Here is a 20295-nt window from a genome sequence, read left to right on the forward strand (position 1 = left end):
TTTCGGTAAAGTCACGTAGGTAAAAAAATGAAATTAAAATTAATCACTTGATACAGCAAATCTGGCTGTGACGGTCCCACCTGATGACGGAGACTTGTGTTGCCTCCGAAACGTCGTGCATTTTATTATTTTATTTTTTATTAATTTAAATTTAATTTTTTACCTACATGGTGACTTTACCGAAAAAACTACGAGTATATTTACCGAAAGAACCAAAGACTATGCGCTATTATGATCATTATAAAGAGGGAGGGGGGGGGGGGGGGAGTGAAGGAGATTCGAGCTGTTGATGAGCACCAGCAAAGGGATTCCAAGAAACACGGAGCAGCGGAAAAGCAACAGAGACTTTTCCTTTTCTCTCTCCCTCCCTTCTACCGAACGAAGTTGAAGCAAAAATAAATAAAATGTTTTCTTTGCACGAAGGAACGAGGAGGCACTCGCGAGGCTCCGGGAGGGAGGGAGCCGGGAGGACCCGAGCGGTCCCCTAGGCAATTGGCGGGTTTGTTTGAGAGGACATTTTCGGGATGAAAACGGTTCAGTGGTGGTCTCTCCGGATGTCCAGTGGGGTGGGGGGAGGGGCAAGGGGGGGCAGGTGGGGGGCAGGGAGGGGGACAAGCGAAGTTCCGATAACTAAATCGCTCTTTGCCGGGTCGTGGGTCTCCGCACAGCAGCGCCGGTCACGTGGACCCTCCTCAGTCGGCGCTTCCCCCCCCCCCGTTCCCTGTCCCACTTATCTTGCACCCCCCCCTCCTCCTCCACCCCCCCTCCCCCCCATCCACCCCCCCGGCTCCCCATTCCCCTCCACCTGCCCCCCCTCGCACCCTCTTGCCCCCCCCCCCGATCGCGGATCCAGCGCAAACGCGTGGGCGGTGCTCGTCATTCAACGAAACGCGTATGCGCCCCCCCCCCCCCCCCGATGGAGAGAACGCCGATCGATCAATCGATAGATCTTCATTTCACCACGTTCCCAATATTATGGGGGAGGGGAGGGGGGGGTGTGGAGACGCGTCGGTTCGACCAGCGACGTCGGTGCCATAGAAGTGAAGTGTGGTGAGATTTGAGGTTTTTCTCCGTCGTCGTTGTTGTTGTTGTGTTCCCCACCCACCTCACCTCACCCACCCCACCCGCCCCACCCACCCCACCCACCTCACCCCAACCCACCCACCCCACCCACCACACCCCACCCACCTCATCCCAACCCACCCCACCCACCACACCCCACCCACCTCACCCCACCCCACCCCACCCACCCCACCTCACCCACCCGCCCCACCCTCCTCACCCCACCCACCACACCCCACCTCACCCACCCCACCCGCCCCACCCACCTCACCCCAACCCACCCACCCCACCCATCACACCCCACCCACCTCACCCCAACCCACCCCACCCACCACACCCCACCCACCTCACCCCACCCCACCCCACCCACCCCACCTCACCCACCCCACCCTCCTCACCCCACCCCACCCGCCCCACCCTCCTCACCCCACCCACCACACCCCACCCACCTCACCCCAACCCACCCACCCCACCCACCCCACCCCACCTACCCCACCCATCCACCTCACCCAACCCACCCCACCTCACCCCACCCCACCCACCCCACCCACCCACCCACCCACCCCACCCACCCACCCACCCACCCACCTACCCACCCACCTCACCCCACCCCACCACACCACACCCCACCCACCCCACCCACCCACCCACCTCACCCCATCCACCCCACCCCACTCCACCCCACCCACCCCACCCACCCCACCCCACCCACCACACCCCACCCACCCCACCCACCTCACCCCACCCACCCACCACACCCACCTCACCCCACCCACCACACCCCAACCCACCCACCCCACCTACCCCACCCACCCCACCCACCCCACCTACCCCACCCACCCACCTCACCCAAACCACCCACCCCACCCACCCACCTCACCCCACCCACCCCACCCCACCCCACTCCACCCCACCCACCCCACCCCACCCACCTCACCCCACCCACCCCACCCCACCTCACCCACCTCACCCCCCCACCCACCCTACCCCACCTCACCCCACCCACCCCACCCACCCCACCCCACTCCACCCCACCCACCCACCCCACCCACCTCACCCCACCCACCCCACCCCACTCCACCCCACCCACCTCACCCCACCCACCCCACCCCACCTCACCCCACCCACCTCACCCCACCCACCCCACCCACCCCACCCCACCCACTCCACCCACCCCACCCACCCCACCCACCCCACCCCACCCACTCCACCCACCCCACCCCACCTCACCCACCTCACCCACCTCACCCCACTCCACCCCACCCACCCTACCCCACCTCACCCCACCCACTTCACCCCACCCACCTCACCCCACCCCACCCACCCCACCCTACCCCACCCATCCCACCCACCCCACCCACCCCACCCCACCCACCTCACCCCACCCACCACACCCCACCCACCTCACCCCACCCACCTCATCCCACCCACCACACCCCACCCACCTCACCCCACCCACCTCACCCCACCCACCTCACCCCACCCACCCCACCCACCCCACCCACCCCACCCACCCACCCCACCCACCTCACCCCACCCACCACACCCCACCCACCTCACCTCACCCACCCCACCCCACCCACCACACCTCACCCCACCCCACCCCTCCCACCGCAGGCGCCTGCACTGCACGCGCAACTACATCCACACGCACCTCTTCGTGTCGTTCATGCTGCGCGCGGTGAGCATCTTCGTCAAGGACTCGGTGCTCTACTCGCGCTCGGGCATCCACGACATCGAGGCCTTTGCGGCCGACGACCTCCGTGCGATCAGCGAGGCGCCGCAGGACAAGATGCAATACGTACGTACGCGGGCGGGGCGTCAACAACAACAACAACAATTAATAATAAAGGTTTTTGGGTCAGATCGCGTTTTTTTGTATAAATGTGTCGTAACCCTCCACCACCCGACACGGCCAAACAGTAAAAAAATGTGTCACGTTTTTAAAGGACAAAATAGTTCACTTCTTTAGCCCACCGGTGTGCTGAAGAGAGGATCAACAGCATTTTTAAATTTGAGTAGTACGACGTTTCGCTGATAATTTTTTTACTGTTTTTACTGTTTGGCCGTGTCGGGTGGTGGAGGGTTACGACACATTTATAAATAACGCGATCTGACCCTAAAACCTATATTATGAATAATATTGGTCGCGAAAGCCTACGTGTTAAATTGAACAAGAACAATAGCAGCAGAAACAACAACATCGTTAGCAAGTCGAAGGAGTAGAGGAGTGGGGGGTGTTGGGGAGTGGTGGGGGAGAGTGATGGTCGGGGGGATAGGGGTGGGGGGGAGTCAGTAGGGGGGGAGGCAGGGGGGGGGAAGCGGCGGGGGGGGGAGGCGGGGGGAGGGGGGGAGGTGGCGGAGGAGGTGGCGGGGGGAGGCGGAGGGGGGGCTGACGGGGGGGGGCCATAGTCTATTTATGTTTTTTGCCACGGGAGTTCTCACGGCACAATGTCATTGCAGCCCTTCGTTAATCTTGAAGCCCAAATTGTAACGGGGTGCTCTGGGAGCTCTGCATCAACACCCTGGATATTCAGTTTAACACGTAGGCTTTCGCGACCAATGTTATTCATAATCAACGTTTTTGGGTTTAGATCGCGTTTATTTATAAATGTGTCGTAACCCTCCACCACCCGACACGGCCAATCAGTAAAAATGTGTCACGTTGACAAAGACAAATAGTTCACTGCTTTAGCCCACCGGTGTGTTGAAGCCACAACATTTACAATTTGAGTACGACGTTTCGCTGGTAATTGCATCCAGCATCATCGGGCAATTCGCCAGAATGGTGCATCCAGCATCATCGGGCAATTCGCCAGAATGGTGAATTGCCCGATGATGCTGGATGCAATTACCAGCGAAACGTCGTACTCAAATTGTAAATGTTGTGGCTTCAACACACCGGTGGGCTAAAGCAGTGAACTATTTGTCTTTGTCAACGTGACACATTTTTACTGATTGGCCGTGTCGGGTGGTGGAGGGTTACGACACATTTATAAATAAACGCGATCTAAACCCAAAAACGTTGATTATGAACCCTGGATATTGCCGTGGTGTATACGCGGTGCTACGGGAGTTGGAGATAAGGGTTTCTGAGTAATCGGATTTCTGCAAATGCTTGCGGATGCATTTTTTGTGGTGAGACGTTATTTTTCTCTCGTCGTGTTTAATTATGGTTTTTTTTTTATCCGAATTTAAGTTAGAGTAATGTTTTTTTTAAACATCTGAATAAAATTGGGTGAAAGCAAATGTAAGCAAGACTCGATTTCTTCTGCCTCTCCACGTATAAACGACCACACGGTTTTGCTTCAACTGACCCCATTGGCTTTGCGGACCAATATTTAGCGAGCAGCAGTTGGGGGCCGGTTTCAACCTTCTGGGTCTCATTGGCAAAGTCGGGGTTCTGGCTGTCGCCTGATGCGGCTAGTTGCTAGTTGCAGAGGCAATCCGTGGAATGGGCCCAAACTCATCTTCTTGGTTCTTTCGGTAAAGTCACGTAGAAAAAAAAAACATAATGAAATAATTCTCACGACGTTTCGGCCACAACGCAAGCAGGCAGCCGTACTCAGGTGAAGACCAGGTCTGTCTCCCCGACAGACCTGGGGAGACAGACCTGGTCTTCACCTGAGGACGGCTGCTTGCGTTGTGGCCGAAACGTCGTGAGAATTATTTTATTATGTTTTATTATTTCCCTTCTACGTGACTTTACCGAACGAACCAAGAAGATGAATCCCTGCAGTCACGAAAGCTTTAAATCGAAATTTTGGGCCCAAACTCGTTTCCACTCACAGGTGGGCTGCAAGGTGGTGGTGACGCTCTTCCTCTACTTCCTCGCGACCAACTACTACTGGATCCTCGTCGAGGGGCTCTACCTGCACAGCCTCATCTTCATGGCGTTCTTCTCCGACAAGAAGTACCTCGGCGGCTTCACTCTCATCGGATGGGGTAAACGAGCAAGCGATCCACAACCTTTCTGCCACCAGGGATCGGTTTCGTGGAAGACAATTTTTTCACGGACCGGGGGAGGGTGGGGGGGGGTCATCATTGGGTCTTTACCACTTTTCAAAGAAGCTCTCCAGCGACGTTTGTTTTTTGTACTCATGTTGGCTAGGGGGTTAGAGCTTGTGGGTTTACCAAAACTGCTACTGAAATAACGGGGCCGGGCCACGCACGGACTCACCGCTCTCACCTCCTGTTGCTGTTCGGCCCGGTTCCTAACAGGCCACGGACCGGTACCGGTCCACGGCCCAGGGGTTGGGGCCCCCTGAAGTGAAGGACACCCCCCGCCACCTCCCCACCGCCCTACTGCCCCCCCCCCCCCCCACCAGAGTAACCAATCAACAGAGGCCTTTCGTTCCACGTGTCTGGGCGCGCTGCACCAAGACACATGGGGAATGGCTCCCTGCTGCCAGCGGCTACGCGAAACGAGGGCTCTCGGCCCCCGCTTCGGTCCCCTCTGGCCAGACTCACGCCTGTTTCGTCCCCGCAGGCCTGCAACTTTCCACGTGTCGACCACGTGGTTCTTAATCTGGGGTGCGTCGCAAACCGCTGGTGGGGGTGCGAGATGCCCTTTCTGAGAACCAGGCTGCAGTAGAGGATTCAGAACCACTGCACCTATGACCCCGTGGACTTTGCAGTGTTTTTATTTCAAAATTTCGTGCACGGAGCACTGAGGTCCCTGGATGAATTGTGCCTCGTAAATGTAAATTATTATTCCAACCCAGCTCAAATATACGCTCCAAGCGTGGTGGTGTTTCATTCAGACGCTGTCTCCCCGACAGACCTGGTCTTCACCTGAGGACGGCTGCTTGCGTTGTGGCCGAAACGTCGTGAGAATTATTTTATTATGTTTTATTTTTATTGTATTATTTCCCTTCTACGTGATGACTTTACCGAAAGAACCAAGAAGATGAATCCCTGCAGTCACGAAAGCTTTAAATCGAAATTAAAATTATTATTGTTGTAATCGTGTAGGCGCGTGTATGCGGATGTCTACGTGTGTGCGTGCGTTTGTTTCGTGGGGAGCGGCAGTGTAGCGGTTAGCGCGCTGCGCTACGTACCCGGCGACCCGGTCTACGTAGGAACTCGCGGACAGCACTTGCCCCAAAAGTCTGTGGAGGCTACACGGGGGATCTTAGTCTCGTTTGTTTGATCAGATTCATATATTTCGATTTAAAGCTTTCCTGACTGCAGGGATTCATCTTCTTGGTTCTTTCGGTAAAGTCACGTGGAAGGGAAATAATAAAATAAGAAAAATCAAACATAAAATAATTCTCACAGCGAGAATTATTTATTATTAAAAAAATAAAACATTATAAAATGATTCTCACAGTGAAAATTATTTTATTATGTTTTATTTTAATTATTTTATTATTTCCCTTCTACGTGACTTTACCGAAAGAACCAAGAAGACAGATTCATATAACTTTATTGACACCGGGGGGGGGGGGGGGAGGGAAAAAACTATGTTTTGTGGGTGAGATCTTACTTTCCGGAGCATCTTTTAATCCGGAGGTCACGGTCAAAGAAAAATGTGTGCGTTGTGTGCTCTTCCTCCAGGCGTGCCAGCTGTGTTTGTGGCTGCTTGGGTTAGCGTGAGAGCTACTTTTGCCGACACTCAGTACGTATTATTAATCACCGTTCTTCATTTTATACACAGTGCGTTATTGCGAGTGCCTATGTCTCTCTCTGTCACGCACACACACGCAACTCTTTTTTCGTTGATAATTGTTTTTTTACCCTTCTATCTGGCAACAAAACTGACACATTTGTACAAGGAATCATGTTTGCATAGACCGCAAAACCTGCAGTCATAATACAAACAAAAGCCGAGTGTCACATGGGTTAGACCAGATGACGCCAAAAGGCGCACAACTCAAAGACAATGCACCATCAGAGTATGAGAGCTCGGGGCAAGCATCTACACTATGGGAACCTCATTTGCCAGTAAAAATATGATAATTGGTTTTTTACCCTTCTATCTGGCAACAAAACTGACACCTTTTTACAAGGAGTCATGTTTGCATAGACCGCAATACTTCAAGGACAGTGTATTATGACAGAGCGAGCGAATATCGTGTGACACGTTGCAAGTTAAAATATTTCGATTGAAAGCTGTCGTGACTGCAGGGATTCATTTTCTTGTATTTTTCGGTAAAGTCATGTAGAAGGGAAATATAAAATAATAAAAATAAAACATAATAAAATAATTTTCACGACGTTTCGGCCACAACGCAAGCAGCCGTCCTCAGGTGAAGAACAGGTGTGTCGGACGCTGTCTTTTTATTTTTGTTATTTTATTATTTCCCTTCTACGTGACTTTACCGAAAGAACCAAGAAGAAGTAAAAATATATTACTGTTATTATTATTGCTACGTGGTGACGGTGGTTAATGTTTCTGGCTCCGTGAAACAGGTGCTGGGACCTCAGTGCTGGCAACTTCAAGTGGATCTACCAGGTGCCCATCCTGCTTGCCATCCTGGTAAGCTGCCGTGAATTTTCTTGCACCCTTCAACGAGCCCCCGGTGTGAAACGGAACCGCCCGTTCCCCAAGGAGGCCCCAGTGGCGTGGGGTGGGTGGGTGACCTGGGGTGGACCACGGCAGAGGTCGCAACCGGGTACCCGATACCCGTACCCTACCTGATACCCGGCTACCCGTACCCGGGTACGGGTAGCCGTTTGCGACCCTGGTGCGGCCGGGTACAGGTACGGGTAGGCCGTGAGTCACTGGTGAGTCACCGTTTGTCACTCATTTCCCAACGTCTTGTCTCTTCTCACAATTCAAGTTCCTAGAATCAACCCACCCGCGCCTGCAACATGGCTTCATCCCAGACGTCGCAATCAGGTACCCGATACCCGTACCCTACCCGTACCCGGCCGGGTACGGGTAGGGTACGGGTACGGCCGGGTACGGATACCCGTTTGCGACCCTGGTGCGGCAGGGTACGGGTACGGGTAAGGAATCAAAACCCGTTTGCAACCTCTGGACCACGGTGAGAGAGCAAGAGAGGTCACCAATGGGTGTGGGACGCGGCGAGAGATGCAGGGAGGCGGCGTTGCGGTTGTAACCATCGGACCAACATTGGGCCCAACGTTCCATGTCTACTGGGCGGGGTGGAGGTGGGGGGTGGTGGGTGGTGAGGGGGTGGGGGGAGGGGTGGGAGGCGGGGGGGGTCTAAGGGAGACACTGGGGGGGAAATTCTGTTCAGGCTATACGGGGTGGTGGTGGTGGTGGCGGCCGGCGGCGGATCTTCGTGGTTTTTCGTTCGCTCTGTCGCGAGTGCGAGGAATTGACGTTGACCTTCAAATCAAGGTTGACCGACGCTTCGTTACGTTTCCCGACCTGCTGCCCCTTCCCCCCCTGCCCCCCCCCTGCCCCCCATCGCAAGGTGAACTTCATCTTGTTCATCAACATCGTCCGCGTGCTCGCCACAAAACTGCGCGAGTCCAACGCCGGCCGCTGCGACACCAAACAGCAGTACCGGTGAGGTCACCGGGCACCCATTCTCGCCTCGACGTACGCGGTCCGTGTTCTTCACTTCCATGGAAAACTGGACTTCCATGGTAAACTGGATTTCCATAGTAAACTGGACTTCCATGGTAAACTGCAGTCACGAAGGCTCCAAAATTAAGATTGGACTCTCATAGTGAACTGAACTTCCATGGTAAACTGTACTTCCATGGTAAACTGTACTTCCATGGTAAACTGGGCTCTCATGGTAAACTGGATTTCGATGGTAAACTGGATTTCGATAGTAATCTGGATTTTCATGGTGAACTGGATTTCCATAGTAAACTGGACTTCCATGGTAAACTGCAGTCACGAAAGCTCCAAAATTAAGATTGGACTCTCATAGTGAACTGAACTTCCATGGTAAACTGTACTTCCATGGTAAACTGGGCTCTCATGGTAAACTGGACTTCCATGGTAAACTGGACTCTCATGGTAAACTGGACTCTCATGGTAAACTGGACTTCCATGGTAAACTGGACTCTCATGGTAAACTGGACTTCCATGGTAAACTGGACTTCCATGGTAAACTGGACTCTCATGGTAAACTGGACTCTCATGGTAAACTGGACTTCCATGGTAAACTGGACTCTCATGGTAAACTGGACTGCCATGGTAAACTGGATTTCGATAGTAATCTGGATTTCCATGGTGAACTGAACTTCCATGGTAAACTGTACTTCCATGGTAAACTGTACTTCCATGGTAAACTGGGCTCTCATGGTAAACTGGACTTCCATGGTAAACTGGACTGTCATGGTAAACTGGACTTCCATGGTAAACTGGACTCTCATGGTAAACTGGACTCTCATGGTAAACTGGACTTTCATGGTAAACTGGATTTCGATAGTAATCTGGATTTCCATGGTGAACTGGACTTCCATAGTGAACTGGACTCGCATGGTGAACTGGATTTCCACGGTCAGAGGTCGGCAACCAAAATGACAAGAGTTGCACACAAACACTAAGATGCACGCACACGCGCCCCTACGTACACACAATGACACGCGCAGACGTACGCTGAATCATACCGATACCCAATACCCGCACTTCGCCACTAAGTGACGGTGACGTCACCACGGCACCTGCGCCAGGCTAGGTGCACTTTGAGGCTGTCACGTGCAGTGTCGGAGGAGGCTCGCTGCTGGCAGGAGGTCACGGGACAGACCCAGCAGGTGCCATGGGTTGACTGAACGAGTTGACTGGCTGATGCACCCATGCTGTGCCCCCTGCAGTGCCAACTTGCTGCGTTTTCACCACAGAATCGCATGCGCACACACGCGCACGCATCTGCGTGTACGCACTTGTGCACCAGAATCACCAAACATTACCAACAAAGACGACAAAGATCCCCCGTTCAGCGTTCACAGACCGTTGGGGCAAGTGCTGATAGCGATCACCTATCAAGGCCGGCGGGGTACACGAGAGGGTGGCTGTCCAGTGCCACGCCCGACCGCCTTTGTCTCCCCAGTGGCGATGTTTGCACACCACACCAGGTACTCATTTAAGGCTGAGTCGACCTAGGGAGGGCCCAATCTCAATGTGACTGCATCTCAAGATGCTACTTGGGAAGTGGAGCATGTGCATCAGAAAGACAAAGACAAATATCCCCGGTATAGCTTTAACAGACTGTTGGGGCAAGTGCCGTTAGCGAGTAGCACCTGTGATGGCCGGCACGGCACACGAGGGGGTGGGTGGCCAGCACCTTGCCTGCCCACCTTTGTCTCCCTCAGTTTGGGATGTTTACTACTCACCGCACCAGGTACTCGTTTGAGGCCGAGTCGACCTAGGGGAAGGCCCAGGACCGGCTCAGATAATCGTCACCAGTGTTGGTCGCGAGCGGGGAATCGAACTCGGGTCGCCGGGTTCGTAGCGCCGCGTAGCGCTAACCGCTACACCACCGCTCCCCACCGCCATACACGCCATGAGACAAAGATCCCCCGTATAGCCTTAACAGACTGTAGGGGCAAGTGCTGTTAGCGAGCACCTATGAAGGCCGGAACAGCACATGAGGGGGTGGGTAGCCAGCACCACGCCCGACCGCCTTTGTCTCCCTAGCGGCGATGTTTACACACCGCACCAGGTACACATTTGAGGCTGAGTCGACCTAGGGGAGGCCCAGGACCAGCTCAGATAATCGCCACCGGTGTTGGTCGCGAGCGGGAATTGAACTCGGGTCGCCTGGTTCGTAGTGCAGCGTAGCGCTAACCGCTGCACCACCGCTCCCCACAACACGCCATGAGACACACACTGACGCACGCACGCAGTTTCACGCACATCTCTCTTCGTACGCACCCCAAGAGCAGACACATGCTACCTCTACGTCCCACATAGCTCGTCGGCTACGAACGTCCATCCCAGCACGTCCGCTCCGTACCCTTTATCGCAACCTGCTTCTGTTCACCACGTTGGGTTCGCTCAAAGGTTGGTGGCTGGCCGAGGGGGGGAAGGGGTTCCTTTCGGCCGCGTCCGATGCCTCGCACCGTGAGCGCTATTGTGTTTTTTGCTTCTTGACTTAAAGCTTTCTTGACTGCAGGAATTCATGCTCTTTGGGTCTATCGGTAAAGTCACGTGGATAGGTTCAAGGAAAATAACAAAAAAAACGACGACGTTTCGATCGCAACACACTCCTGATGACGATCGCTTGCGTTGCGATAGAAACGTCGTAGTCTTTTCGTAATTTTTTTGTTATTTTATTTGAAACCTATCTACGTGACTTTACCGAAAGACCCAAATATAATGTTTTTGTTTGTTTTAAATGTTGTTCCCTTCCCCACTTGGTGTTCTCGTCCCCGTTCTCTCTCCGTCGCTCCCCCGGACTTCCCCGCGTTTCCACTTCTACTGTCGCCATCCATTCTACGCACCTTCCCCCCCGATTAGCGCGGTCGGCTACGTACGGTGCGAAAGAAGTTCAGCGTGCATCACACGCCCACACACGTACACACACACACACGTACCCACACACGTACACACACACGTACACACACACGTACACACACACGTACACACACACACACGTACCCACACACGTACACACACACGTACACACACACGTACACACACACGTACACACACACACACGTACACACACACGTACACACACACGCACACACACACGTACACACACGCCCACACACACGTACACACACACGCCCACACACACGTACACACACAGGCCCACACACACGTACACGCATGCGGCACCCGTCCCTCGTTTATTGCGTTCTGTCTCTGCCCTACACTTGGCATCGTGTTGTCTCACCTCTGTCGCTCCACAACTGGCAGATCCCGTCTCACTCTCTCTCTCTCTCTGTGTCAGAGGTCACAAACGGGTTTTGATTCCTTACCCATACCCGTACCCGGCCGCACCAGGGTCGCAAATGGGTACCCGTAGTCGGGTAGGTACGGGTACCCGTTCCCTACCCGTACCCTACCCGAAATGAGTGACAAACGGTTACTCACCAGTGACTCACGGCCTACCCGTACCCGTACCCGGCCGCATCAGGGTCGCAAATGGCTACCTGTACCCGGCCGGGTACGGGTAGCCGGGTATCGGGTAGGGTACGGGTATCGGGTACCCGGTTGCAACCTCTGCTCTGTGTACCCACCCCCCACTCCCGGTCCATGAAGCATCTCATGGAAAGAATTCCCCTAACCCCAGGGGTCGGCAACTAAAACAACAAAAAGAGACATTTTTTTTCTAATTGGGTAAACAACAACAAAAAACGTCAATATTTAAAGAGACGCAATGCACTGTGGCGGTGAATACGAGAAGGTGGGTCCTGATTAAATAACTGTCACGAAAGCTGCCCTTAAAGTACCACACCGATTGCGGTTCCGAAGCCGCAGGGTTGCCAACCCCTACCCATGGTGAACTGGACTTCCATGGTGAACTGGACTTCCATGGTGAACTGGACTCCTATGGTAAACTGGACTTCCATGGTAAACTGGACTTCCATGGTGAACTGGACTTCCATGGTGAACTGGACTTCCATGGTAAACTGGACTTCCATGGTGAACTGGACTTCCATGGTAAACTGGACTTCCATGGTGAACTGGACTTCCATGGTGAACTGGACTTCCATGATAAACTGGACTTTCATGGTTGAACTGGACTTCCATGGTAAACTGGACTTCCATAGTGAATGGACTCCCATGGCAAACTGGACATACATGGTAATCTGGACTCCCATGGTAAATTGGCCTTCCATGGTCTGGGGTCGGCAACCAAAATAACAAGAAGAGCCATTTTTTTGTCGAATTTCAAGAGCCTCACTGCAGTCCGTAAAGGGCCCATCGCATGCGGCTCCGTAGCCGCAGGTTGCCGACCCCTAACCCCGGGGCCACCCAGAGCGGGAGTGCCAAAGGGGACCATTCCCACTGAGCCACGCGCAATAAGAGGGCCCCACAAAGGGCCCGTTGGTTTGTCGTGAATGAATAAGGGGGGGGGGGGGGGTGGCCCGTGGAACGTTGGGCCCAACGTTGGTCCAACGGCCCCAACCGCACGCCGCCTCTCTGCTCTCTCACTGCGTCCACCCTTTTTTGTTCACCTTTCTTCCTCTCTCACCATGTCCACCCCATCGGTGCCCCCGTACCTTGCCTCTGCCTTTCACCTCGTTTCCATGACCATTTGGATCCAGCCGCTGCTTGCCAGAGTTACAGCCCAGGGCCTACCTTGTGCACCGGGAAGAAACTCGCTCACATCAGCCTATTGACCATTCCGACCAACATTTAGCAAGCGTGGCGTTTTCTTTTTTTTGACTCACGCAAACTCTGGCGTAGCCTAGGGCTTGAAACGTCTATGGCAACAGCAAGGCCCTTCGTGTGCCCAGGAAAGCATCACAGGCTCTCAAGAGTTTTTGTGTTTGTTGTTTTTAAAGAGGGTCTTGCATTGGGATGTTTGGCCCAATTCCATTGACGAGTCACAATTTGCTTCATTTTGGGTTATAGATCATCGACGGGAGCCACGCAGAACCCTCCACCATCCAGCGCAGTCAAACAGATCAAATGTACCCCAATTTGGATTTTATTCTTTTAAGCCAAACCGGCTGCGTTCAAAAGAAAGCAGAATGTTCTATATTTTTAGTTGTTGTAAAACTTGCCGGGTTGCTGAACAATAAAAATCAATCGGCACGTTTTTTCCACGTCGCGACAATTCGGTTCGTTTGGAGGGTGGGTGACGCTATACGTGCACGACGATCCGACCCAAAACAAACGAATTGTGAATCATAATGTCGGTCATGAAAGCCTAACGTATGTATTTCATATTCACGAGTGTTTGGCTTTGCCTTGGGCGGTAACCGCATTACCCGAAGGAAACCTACTACGCTTGAATCGAAGGGGAAAGACACTCGGTTTTGGGCAAACACTCCTGTACCCATCACTCCCATTCTCTTCCCCATTCCGCACACCAACGCCACCTCCTCCATCCCTCCGCCCCCTGCGGCCTTGTGACCGAGCCCAGGGTGGGTGCACCATCCCTGGGCAGGAATCTAGGCAACGACGTAGGGGTTGGATGGTGGTTGGGAAACCACGTCCAAATATTTTTTTATGGACAGAATTTAACGTAGACGTGTGTCAGGCCAGGCAATGTTAAGTAAATATACGCGTATGTTTGCTACTTTTTGTAGCCGTGTTGTTTTAAAATTAACACGACCATGCGGTTTGGGCAAAATATGTCAATATATATATTTTTGGGATAGATTGCGTACATCTAAATGCGTCATTCAATTCGTCACCGCCACCAGACACAGCCAATAAGTAAGGTTTGTCATGTAAACAGAACATGCCAATTGGTTACTAGTTCAGCACACACCGGAGTGTTGGAGAGTAAACCCACAACATTTACAATTCGAGTACGACGTTTCTCTAGTAATTACAACCAGCATCATCAGGCGACAACCAGATCTGTTTCGCTCTTAAATATGTTTGGTTTACGTGACAAACCTTACTAATTGTTTATATCGGGTGGTTGCGGGTTTAATGACACATTTATATTTACGTGACCTAACCCAAAAAAAACCTCTGTTTTGGATAGTATTGGTCGCGAAAGCCGACTACGTGTTCAACCAAAATAGGTCGACTTGGCTAAACTGTGGCAGCAATCTTCGCGAAACAGAACCTCGGGGAAAACCGATTGTGAACCCGAATGTGAGGGCCAATCCCACTGAAAGAAGCCACCATGGTGCCCCGAACAGATACCGAAACCTCCGCTGGTTTTCCCAGAATCTTTCGGTAAAGTCACGTAGGTAAAAATAATAATAGTAATAAAATAATAATAAATGAAAATAACTAAATTAGAAGCAACACAAGCCTCCGTCATCAGGTGTAACTGCTCCTATAAAATTACTGTAGCGTGTGTCACACGCTACAGTTATTTTATTATTATTATTTTTACCTACGTAACTTTACCGAAAGAACCTAAGAGTATGAATCCTTGCAGTCACGAAAGCTTCAAATCTAGAATTTCCCAGAATCCTACTTTGTGTTTTTGGGATGAATCGCTCCTTCCTGAGAAATCTGTAAGCCTTGCCACGAAATTAAAAGTTCCGGCTTTTCGTCAATGGCATTAGAATAATGATATTGATATTTCGTCCCGCTTCCAGTATTGCGAAACATACTTTTTCATCTTCTTCTTCCCATGATATATGTCCCAGTTTTTTTAATTAATTTCTAATTCCTTAGAGGTGGCAAACAAACTTTTTATTTTTTTACTCCGGCCCAGTATAACTACCTAGAGTGGTTCCGAGTTCCAAAGCGGTCATGGAAACGTGCCAATTTATTTCTTTCCTTCTCTCTCCCGACCCCCCTGTGCCTCTCTCTCTCTCTTGCCTTTGCGTGTGTATCTAGCAAGCTCTTGAAATCCACGCTGGTGCTCATGCCCCTGTTTGGAGTTCACTACATCGTCTTCATTGCCATGCCTTACACTGACAGCAGCCGTCTCCTCTGGCACATCCAGATGCACTACGAAATGTTCTTCAACTCCTTCCAGGTACTCGCCTTCTCCCTTCCTCCCCTGTCCTCGCACTCTCTCTCTCTGTCGCTCGCTCGCTTGCTCTCCCAGGAGGTCACGGGCCCTCTGTTCCTGCAGGGGGGGGGGGAGGGGTGCTGATCGTGATTTTTTCCACTGCTCAGCAGCTCCCAGGCTACGGAAACACGGAGTCTGCCTCTCGCTCAGGAGACAATCGGAGGCGTTGGAGCGATTGTTGTGCCATGGTGGCTAGGAGATGTTAACTACCTCGCTTGGTATACAGGAGGTCGTGCAGTCAGATTCCGACCCTGATGCCTGCTGCTGTATATTTGGAGTTTTCGTGTCTCTCTCATCATCAACATCATCACGGTGGCTAGGAGATGTTAACTACCTCGCCTGGTATACAGGAGGTCGTGCAGTCAGATTCCGACCCTGATGCCTGCTGCTGTATATTTGGAGTTTTCGTGTCTCTCTCATCATCAACATCATCACGGTGGCTAGGAGATGTTAACTACCTCGCCTGGTATACAGGAGGTCGTGCAGTCAGATTCCGACCCTGACGCCTGCTGCTGTATATTTGGAGTTTGCGGTGTCCCTCTCATCATCATCATCAACATCATCACGGTGGCTAGGAGATGTTAACTACCTCGCCTGGTATACAGGAGGTCGTGCAGTTAGATTCCGACCCTGACACCTGCTGCTGTATATTTGGAGTTTGCGGTGTCCCTCTCATCATCATCATCATCACGGTGGCTAGGAGATGTTAACTACCTCGCCTGGTATACAGGAGGTCGTGCAGTCAGATTCCGACCCTGACGCCTGCTGCTGTATATTTGAAGTTTGCGGTGTCCCTCTCATCATCATCATCATCACGGTGGCTAGGAGATGTTATCTACCTCGCCTGGTATACAGGAGGTCGTGCAGTCAGATTCCGACCCTGATGCCTGCTGCTGTATATTTGGAGTTTTCGTGTCTCTCTCATCATCAACATCATCACGGTGGCTATGATATGTTAACTACCTCGCCTGGTATACAGGAGGTCGTGCAGTCAGATTCCGACACTGACGCCTGCTGCTGTATATTTGGAGTTTTCGTGTCTCTCTCATCATCAACATCATCACGGTGGCTATGATATGTTAACTACCTCGCCTGGTATACAGGAGGTCGTGCAGTCAGATTCCGACACTGACGCCTGCTGCTGTATATTTGGAGTTTTCGTGTCTCTTTCAACTTCTTCAAGGTACTCGTCGCTCGCCTTCTCCCTCCTCCCCTCACACTCTCTCTCTCTCTCTGTCCCTCCCTCGTTCGCTCGCTCGCTTGCTCTCGCACGCGCCCCACGCTTGCACGCCGCTCACACCACAGCAAGCCACCGCGCTCATCGTGTGTGGGCGAGTTCGGCCTTGCGTGTGTGTGTGTGTATGTCAGCGTGTGTTTAGTGGTGAGCGGTGGTGCAGCGGTTTAGCGCGCTGCGCTATGAACCTAGCGACCCGGGTTCGATTCCCGCTCACGGCCAACACCAGTGACGATTATCTGAACCGGTCCTGGGCCTCCCCTAAGTCGACTCAGCCTGAAACGAGTACCTGGTGTGGTGTGTAAACATCGCCACTGGGGAGACAAAGGCGGTCGGGCGTGGTGCTGGCCACCCACCCCCTCGTGTACCGTTCCGGCCTTCATAGGTGCTCGCTAACAGCACTTGCCCCTACAGTCTGTTAAGGCTATACGGGGGATCTTTGTCAGCGTGTGTTTAGTGGGGAGCGGTGGTGCAGCGGTTAGCGCGCTGCGCTACGAAGCCAGCGACTTCGAGTTCGATTCCCGTTCCCGGCCACCGAACACCTGGTGACGATTCATTTATCTCAACCGGTCCTGGGCCTCCCCAGCCTCAAACGAGTACCTGGTGCGGTGTGTAAAAGCATCGCCACCTGATGACGGAGACTTGTGCTGCCTCCGAAACGTCGTGATTTATTATTTTTTTCTATTATTATTTCTATTATATTTTTTATAAATTTTTACCTACGTGACTTTACCGAAAACACCTAAGAGTTGGAAGATTAACACGGAGCAGGCCTTCGCGACCAATATTATTAATGATAAAGTTTTTTGGGTGAGATCGCGTTATTTATAAATGTGTCGTAACCCTCCACCACCCTTCTTGGTTCTTTCGGTAAAGTCACGTAGAATGGAAATAATAAAATAATAAAAATAAAACATAATAAAATACAATTCTCACGATGTTTCGGCCACAACGCAAGCAGCCGTCCTCAGGTGAAGAACAGGTCTGTCGGAAAGACAGCGTCTGATTGAGCACCACAAAGCTTGGCAGCGTATATTTAAGCTGGGTTAGAGGGAGAAGGGCGCCTTGACAAAGGAATTTGCATATCAATATGAATTTAGCATATTTATGGAAAATGCAGATATGGGATTAATCACTACTTACCGAAAGAACCAAGAAGATGAATCCCTGCAGTCACGAAAGCTTTAAATCGAAAAATTCCTCCACTACCCGACACGGCCAAAGAGTAAAAAAAGTGTCACGTTGACAATAGACAAATATTCTTGGTTCTTTCGGTAAAGTCACATAGAAGGGAAACAATAAAATAATAAAAATATAAAACAATAAAATTCTCACGACGTTTCGACTGCAACACAAGCAATCATCAGGCATAAAAGAAATAGCAACAAAAATCTAACTAGAAAACTATAGACAGACATACAAGCAGACAGACATCACAAGGACACACAGAGAGAGGACACATATCGGCACAAAGAGAGGGGTCGTTTCTGTGACGGTCCCTTAAATATAGATATTTCTTTTATGCCTGATGATGATTGCTTGTGTTGCAATCGAAACGTCGTAATTTGCTATTATTTTAATTTATTATTTTATCTTTAGACGTGACTTAACCGAAAGAACCAAAGAATAACACGTGTAAAACCGAAACAGGATTTCTCCACAACTCTGGCCGTCGCCTGATGATGCTGGTTGTAGTTACGGGCTGAAACGTCGTACTCGAATTGTAAAATGTTGTGGCGGGTTTATTATGCAACACACAACCGGTGTGCTGTACTTGTAGCGAATTGGCATGTGTTGTTTATCTGACAAACCTTTAAATAATTGGTGGTGGTGGTGGCGGGTTTAGCGACACGTTCATATTTACGCGCTATAACCCAACAAACCTCTATTATGGATAATGCAAACCTCTATGAATATAAACCTCTATTATATTTATTGGTTGCGAAAGCACTACTCCCTGTTAAACTTTTTTTTTTATAAACGTGTTGTTGTTGTTTTTACGAAGCTTCCTGATGCTTATGTTTAATTTTAAGTAACCCAAGCACAGCAACAACAACGATACCGTTGACAATTTTAACTTGGGCATATTATTAAGTGTGCGTATAAATTCAACATATTTCTCATTGTTGTTGTTAAAGCCTTCGTGGTTGGTAAGTGAGAAAAGGCTGGCCGTGCTAATTACCGTATTCTTGTGAGTATAAGAAGGAAGACGCTTTCAACAAAGTCAAATCTTTGCCCGATATTAATCAAGTCATACAAATCTAGCTGCAGATCTCACAGATCTACCGGATTACAAGACGCAGCCGCAAATTATACTTTAAAATACAGGGTGGGTAAAGTGCGTCTTATAATCTGGAGAATACGGTAATATGCTAAAGTTGTGAAACTCATGCACTTATGGCAATGATAAAGACGTTTTTCATTACAGGTGTGGTGGGTGATATTCTTCCCAAGTACGAATGATGCAATAAACAATATATTCCATCACCCCCGAAGCTTTAGGAATAAACAAGAACCCTTGTTTATGAATAGTCTTTTATTTCCACCTTGGTGGCTTCATCTAAAGCGGCTTAGCGGGCTTGTCACCAGGATTATAGAAGCTCATGCATTTACCGTACGCACATTTATACAAAGCACCCCGTGTAGCCTTAACAGACTGTTGGGGCAAGTGCTTTTAGCGAGCTCCTATGAAGGCTGGCACGGTACACGAGGGGGTGGGGTGACCAGCACCACGCCCGACCGCCTTTGTCTCCCCAGTGGCGATGCTTACCGCACTTCGCGCCAGGTACTCATTTGAGGCTGAGTAGACATAGGCGAGTCCAAGGACCGGTTCGGAAAATCGTCACCGATGTTGGTGGCCGTGAGCGGGGAATCGAACTCGGGTGGCCGGGTTCGTGGCGGGGTGCGCCAACCGCTTGCACTACTGGTCCAATACCAATACAAGCCATTCACTTGTGCCAGGCTAGGTGCACTTTGAGGCCGTCACGTGAAGTGTCGTAGGCTCGCTGAGAGTAGATCACGGGACAGACCCTGCAGGTGCCATGGGTTGGCTGACTGAGATGTCCGGCAGATGCACCACCAGCTGTACCCCTGCTGTGCCAGGCTAGGTGCAGGAGGCGGTCTCAGGACTGACCCAGCATGTGCCATAGGTTGGCTGACTGAGATGACCGGCAGATGCACCACCAGCTGTACCCCCTACTGTGCCAGGCTAGGTGCAGGAGGAAGTCTCGGGACAGACCCTGCAGGTGCCATGGGTTGGCTGACGGAGATGACCGGTAGATGCACCACCAGCTGTACCCCCCTACTGTGCCAGGCTAGGTGCATGAGGAGGTCTCGGGACAGACCCAGAAGGTGCTATAGGTTGGCTGACTGAGATGACCGGTAGATGCACCACCAGCTGTACCCCCTACTGTGCCAGGCTAGGTGCAGGAGGAGGTCTCGGGACAGACCCAGCAGGTGCCA

General features: G+C 51.7%; 1 protein-coding gene across 6 annotated transcripts in view; it reads left to right on the forward strand.

The window, feature by feature from the left end:
• The window catches only part of LOC133358187 (parathyroid hormone/parathyroid hormone-related peptide receptor-like), a 61765-nt gene that overhangs the window by 19557 nt on the left and 21913 nt on the right, over nt 1-20295 (forward strand). For 4 of the 6 annotated variants that reach the window (XR_009757026.1, XR_009757027.1, XM_061576400.1 and 1 more), the window contains exons 6-11: nt 2680-2863; nt 4854-5007; nt 6622-6682; nt 7477-7543; nt 8451-8545; nt 15422-15563. Coding sequence is in view for 4 of the 6 variants with exons in the window: in XM_061576400.1 (XP_061432384.1) it covers nt 2680-2863; nt 4854-5007; nt 6622-6682; nt 7477-7543; nt 8451-8545; nt 15422-15563 (703 nt within the window). In the remaining 2 variants the exon portion in view is untranslated. The remainder of the gene's footprint in view (nt 1-2679; nt 2864-4853; nt 5008-6621; nt 6683-7476; nt 7544-8450; nt 8546-15421; nt 15564-20295) is intronic. The other 2 variants (XM_061576399.1, XM_061576401.1) reach the window with 1 other exon arrangement.

This window comes from Lethenteron reissneri, chromosome 61, assembly GCF_015708825.2.
Source record: "Lethenteron reissneri isolate LAM-NWPU_2019-01 chromosome 61, ASM1570882v1, whole genome shotgun sequence".
Lineage (NCBI taxonomy): Eukaryota > Metazoa > Chordata > Hyperoartia > Petromyzontiformes > Petromyzontidae > Lethenteron > Lethenteron reissneri.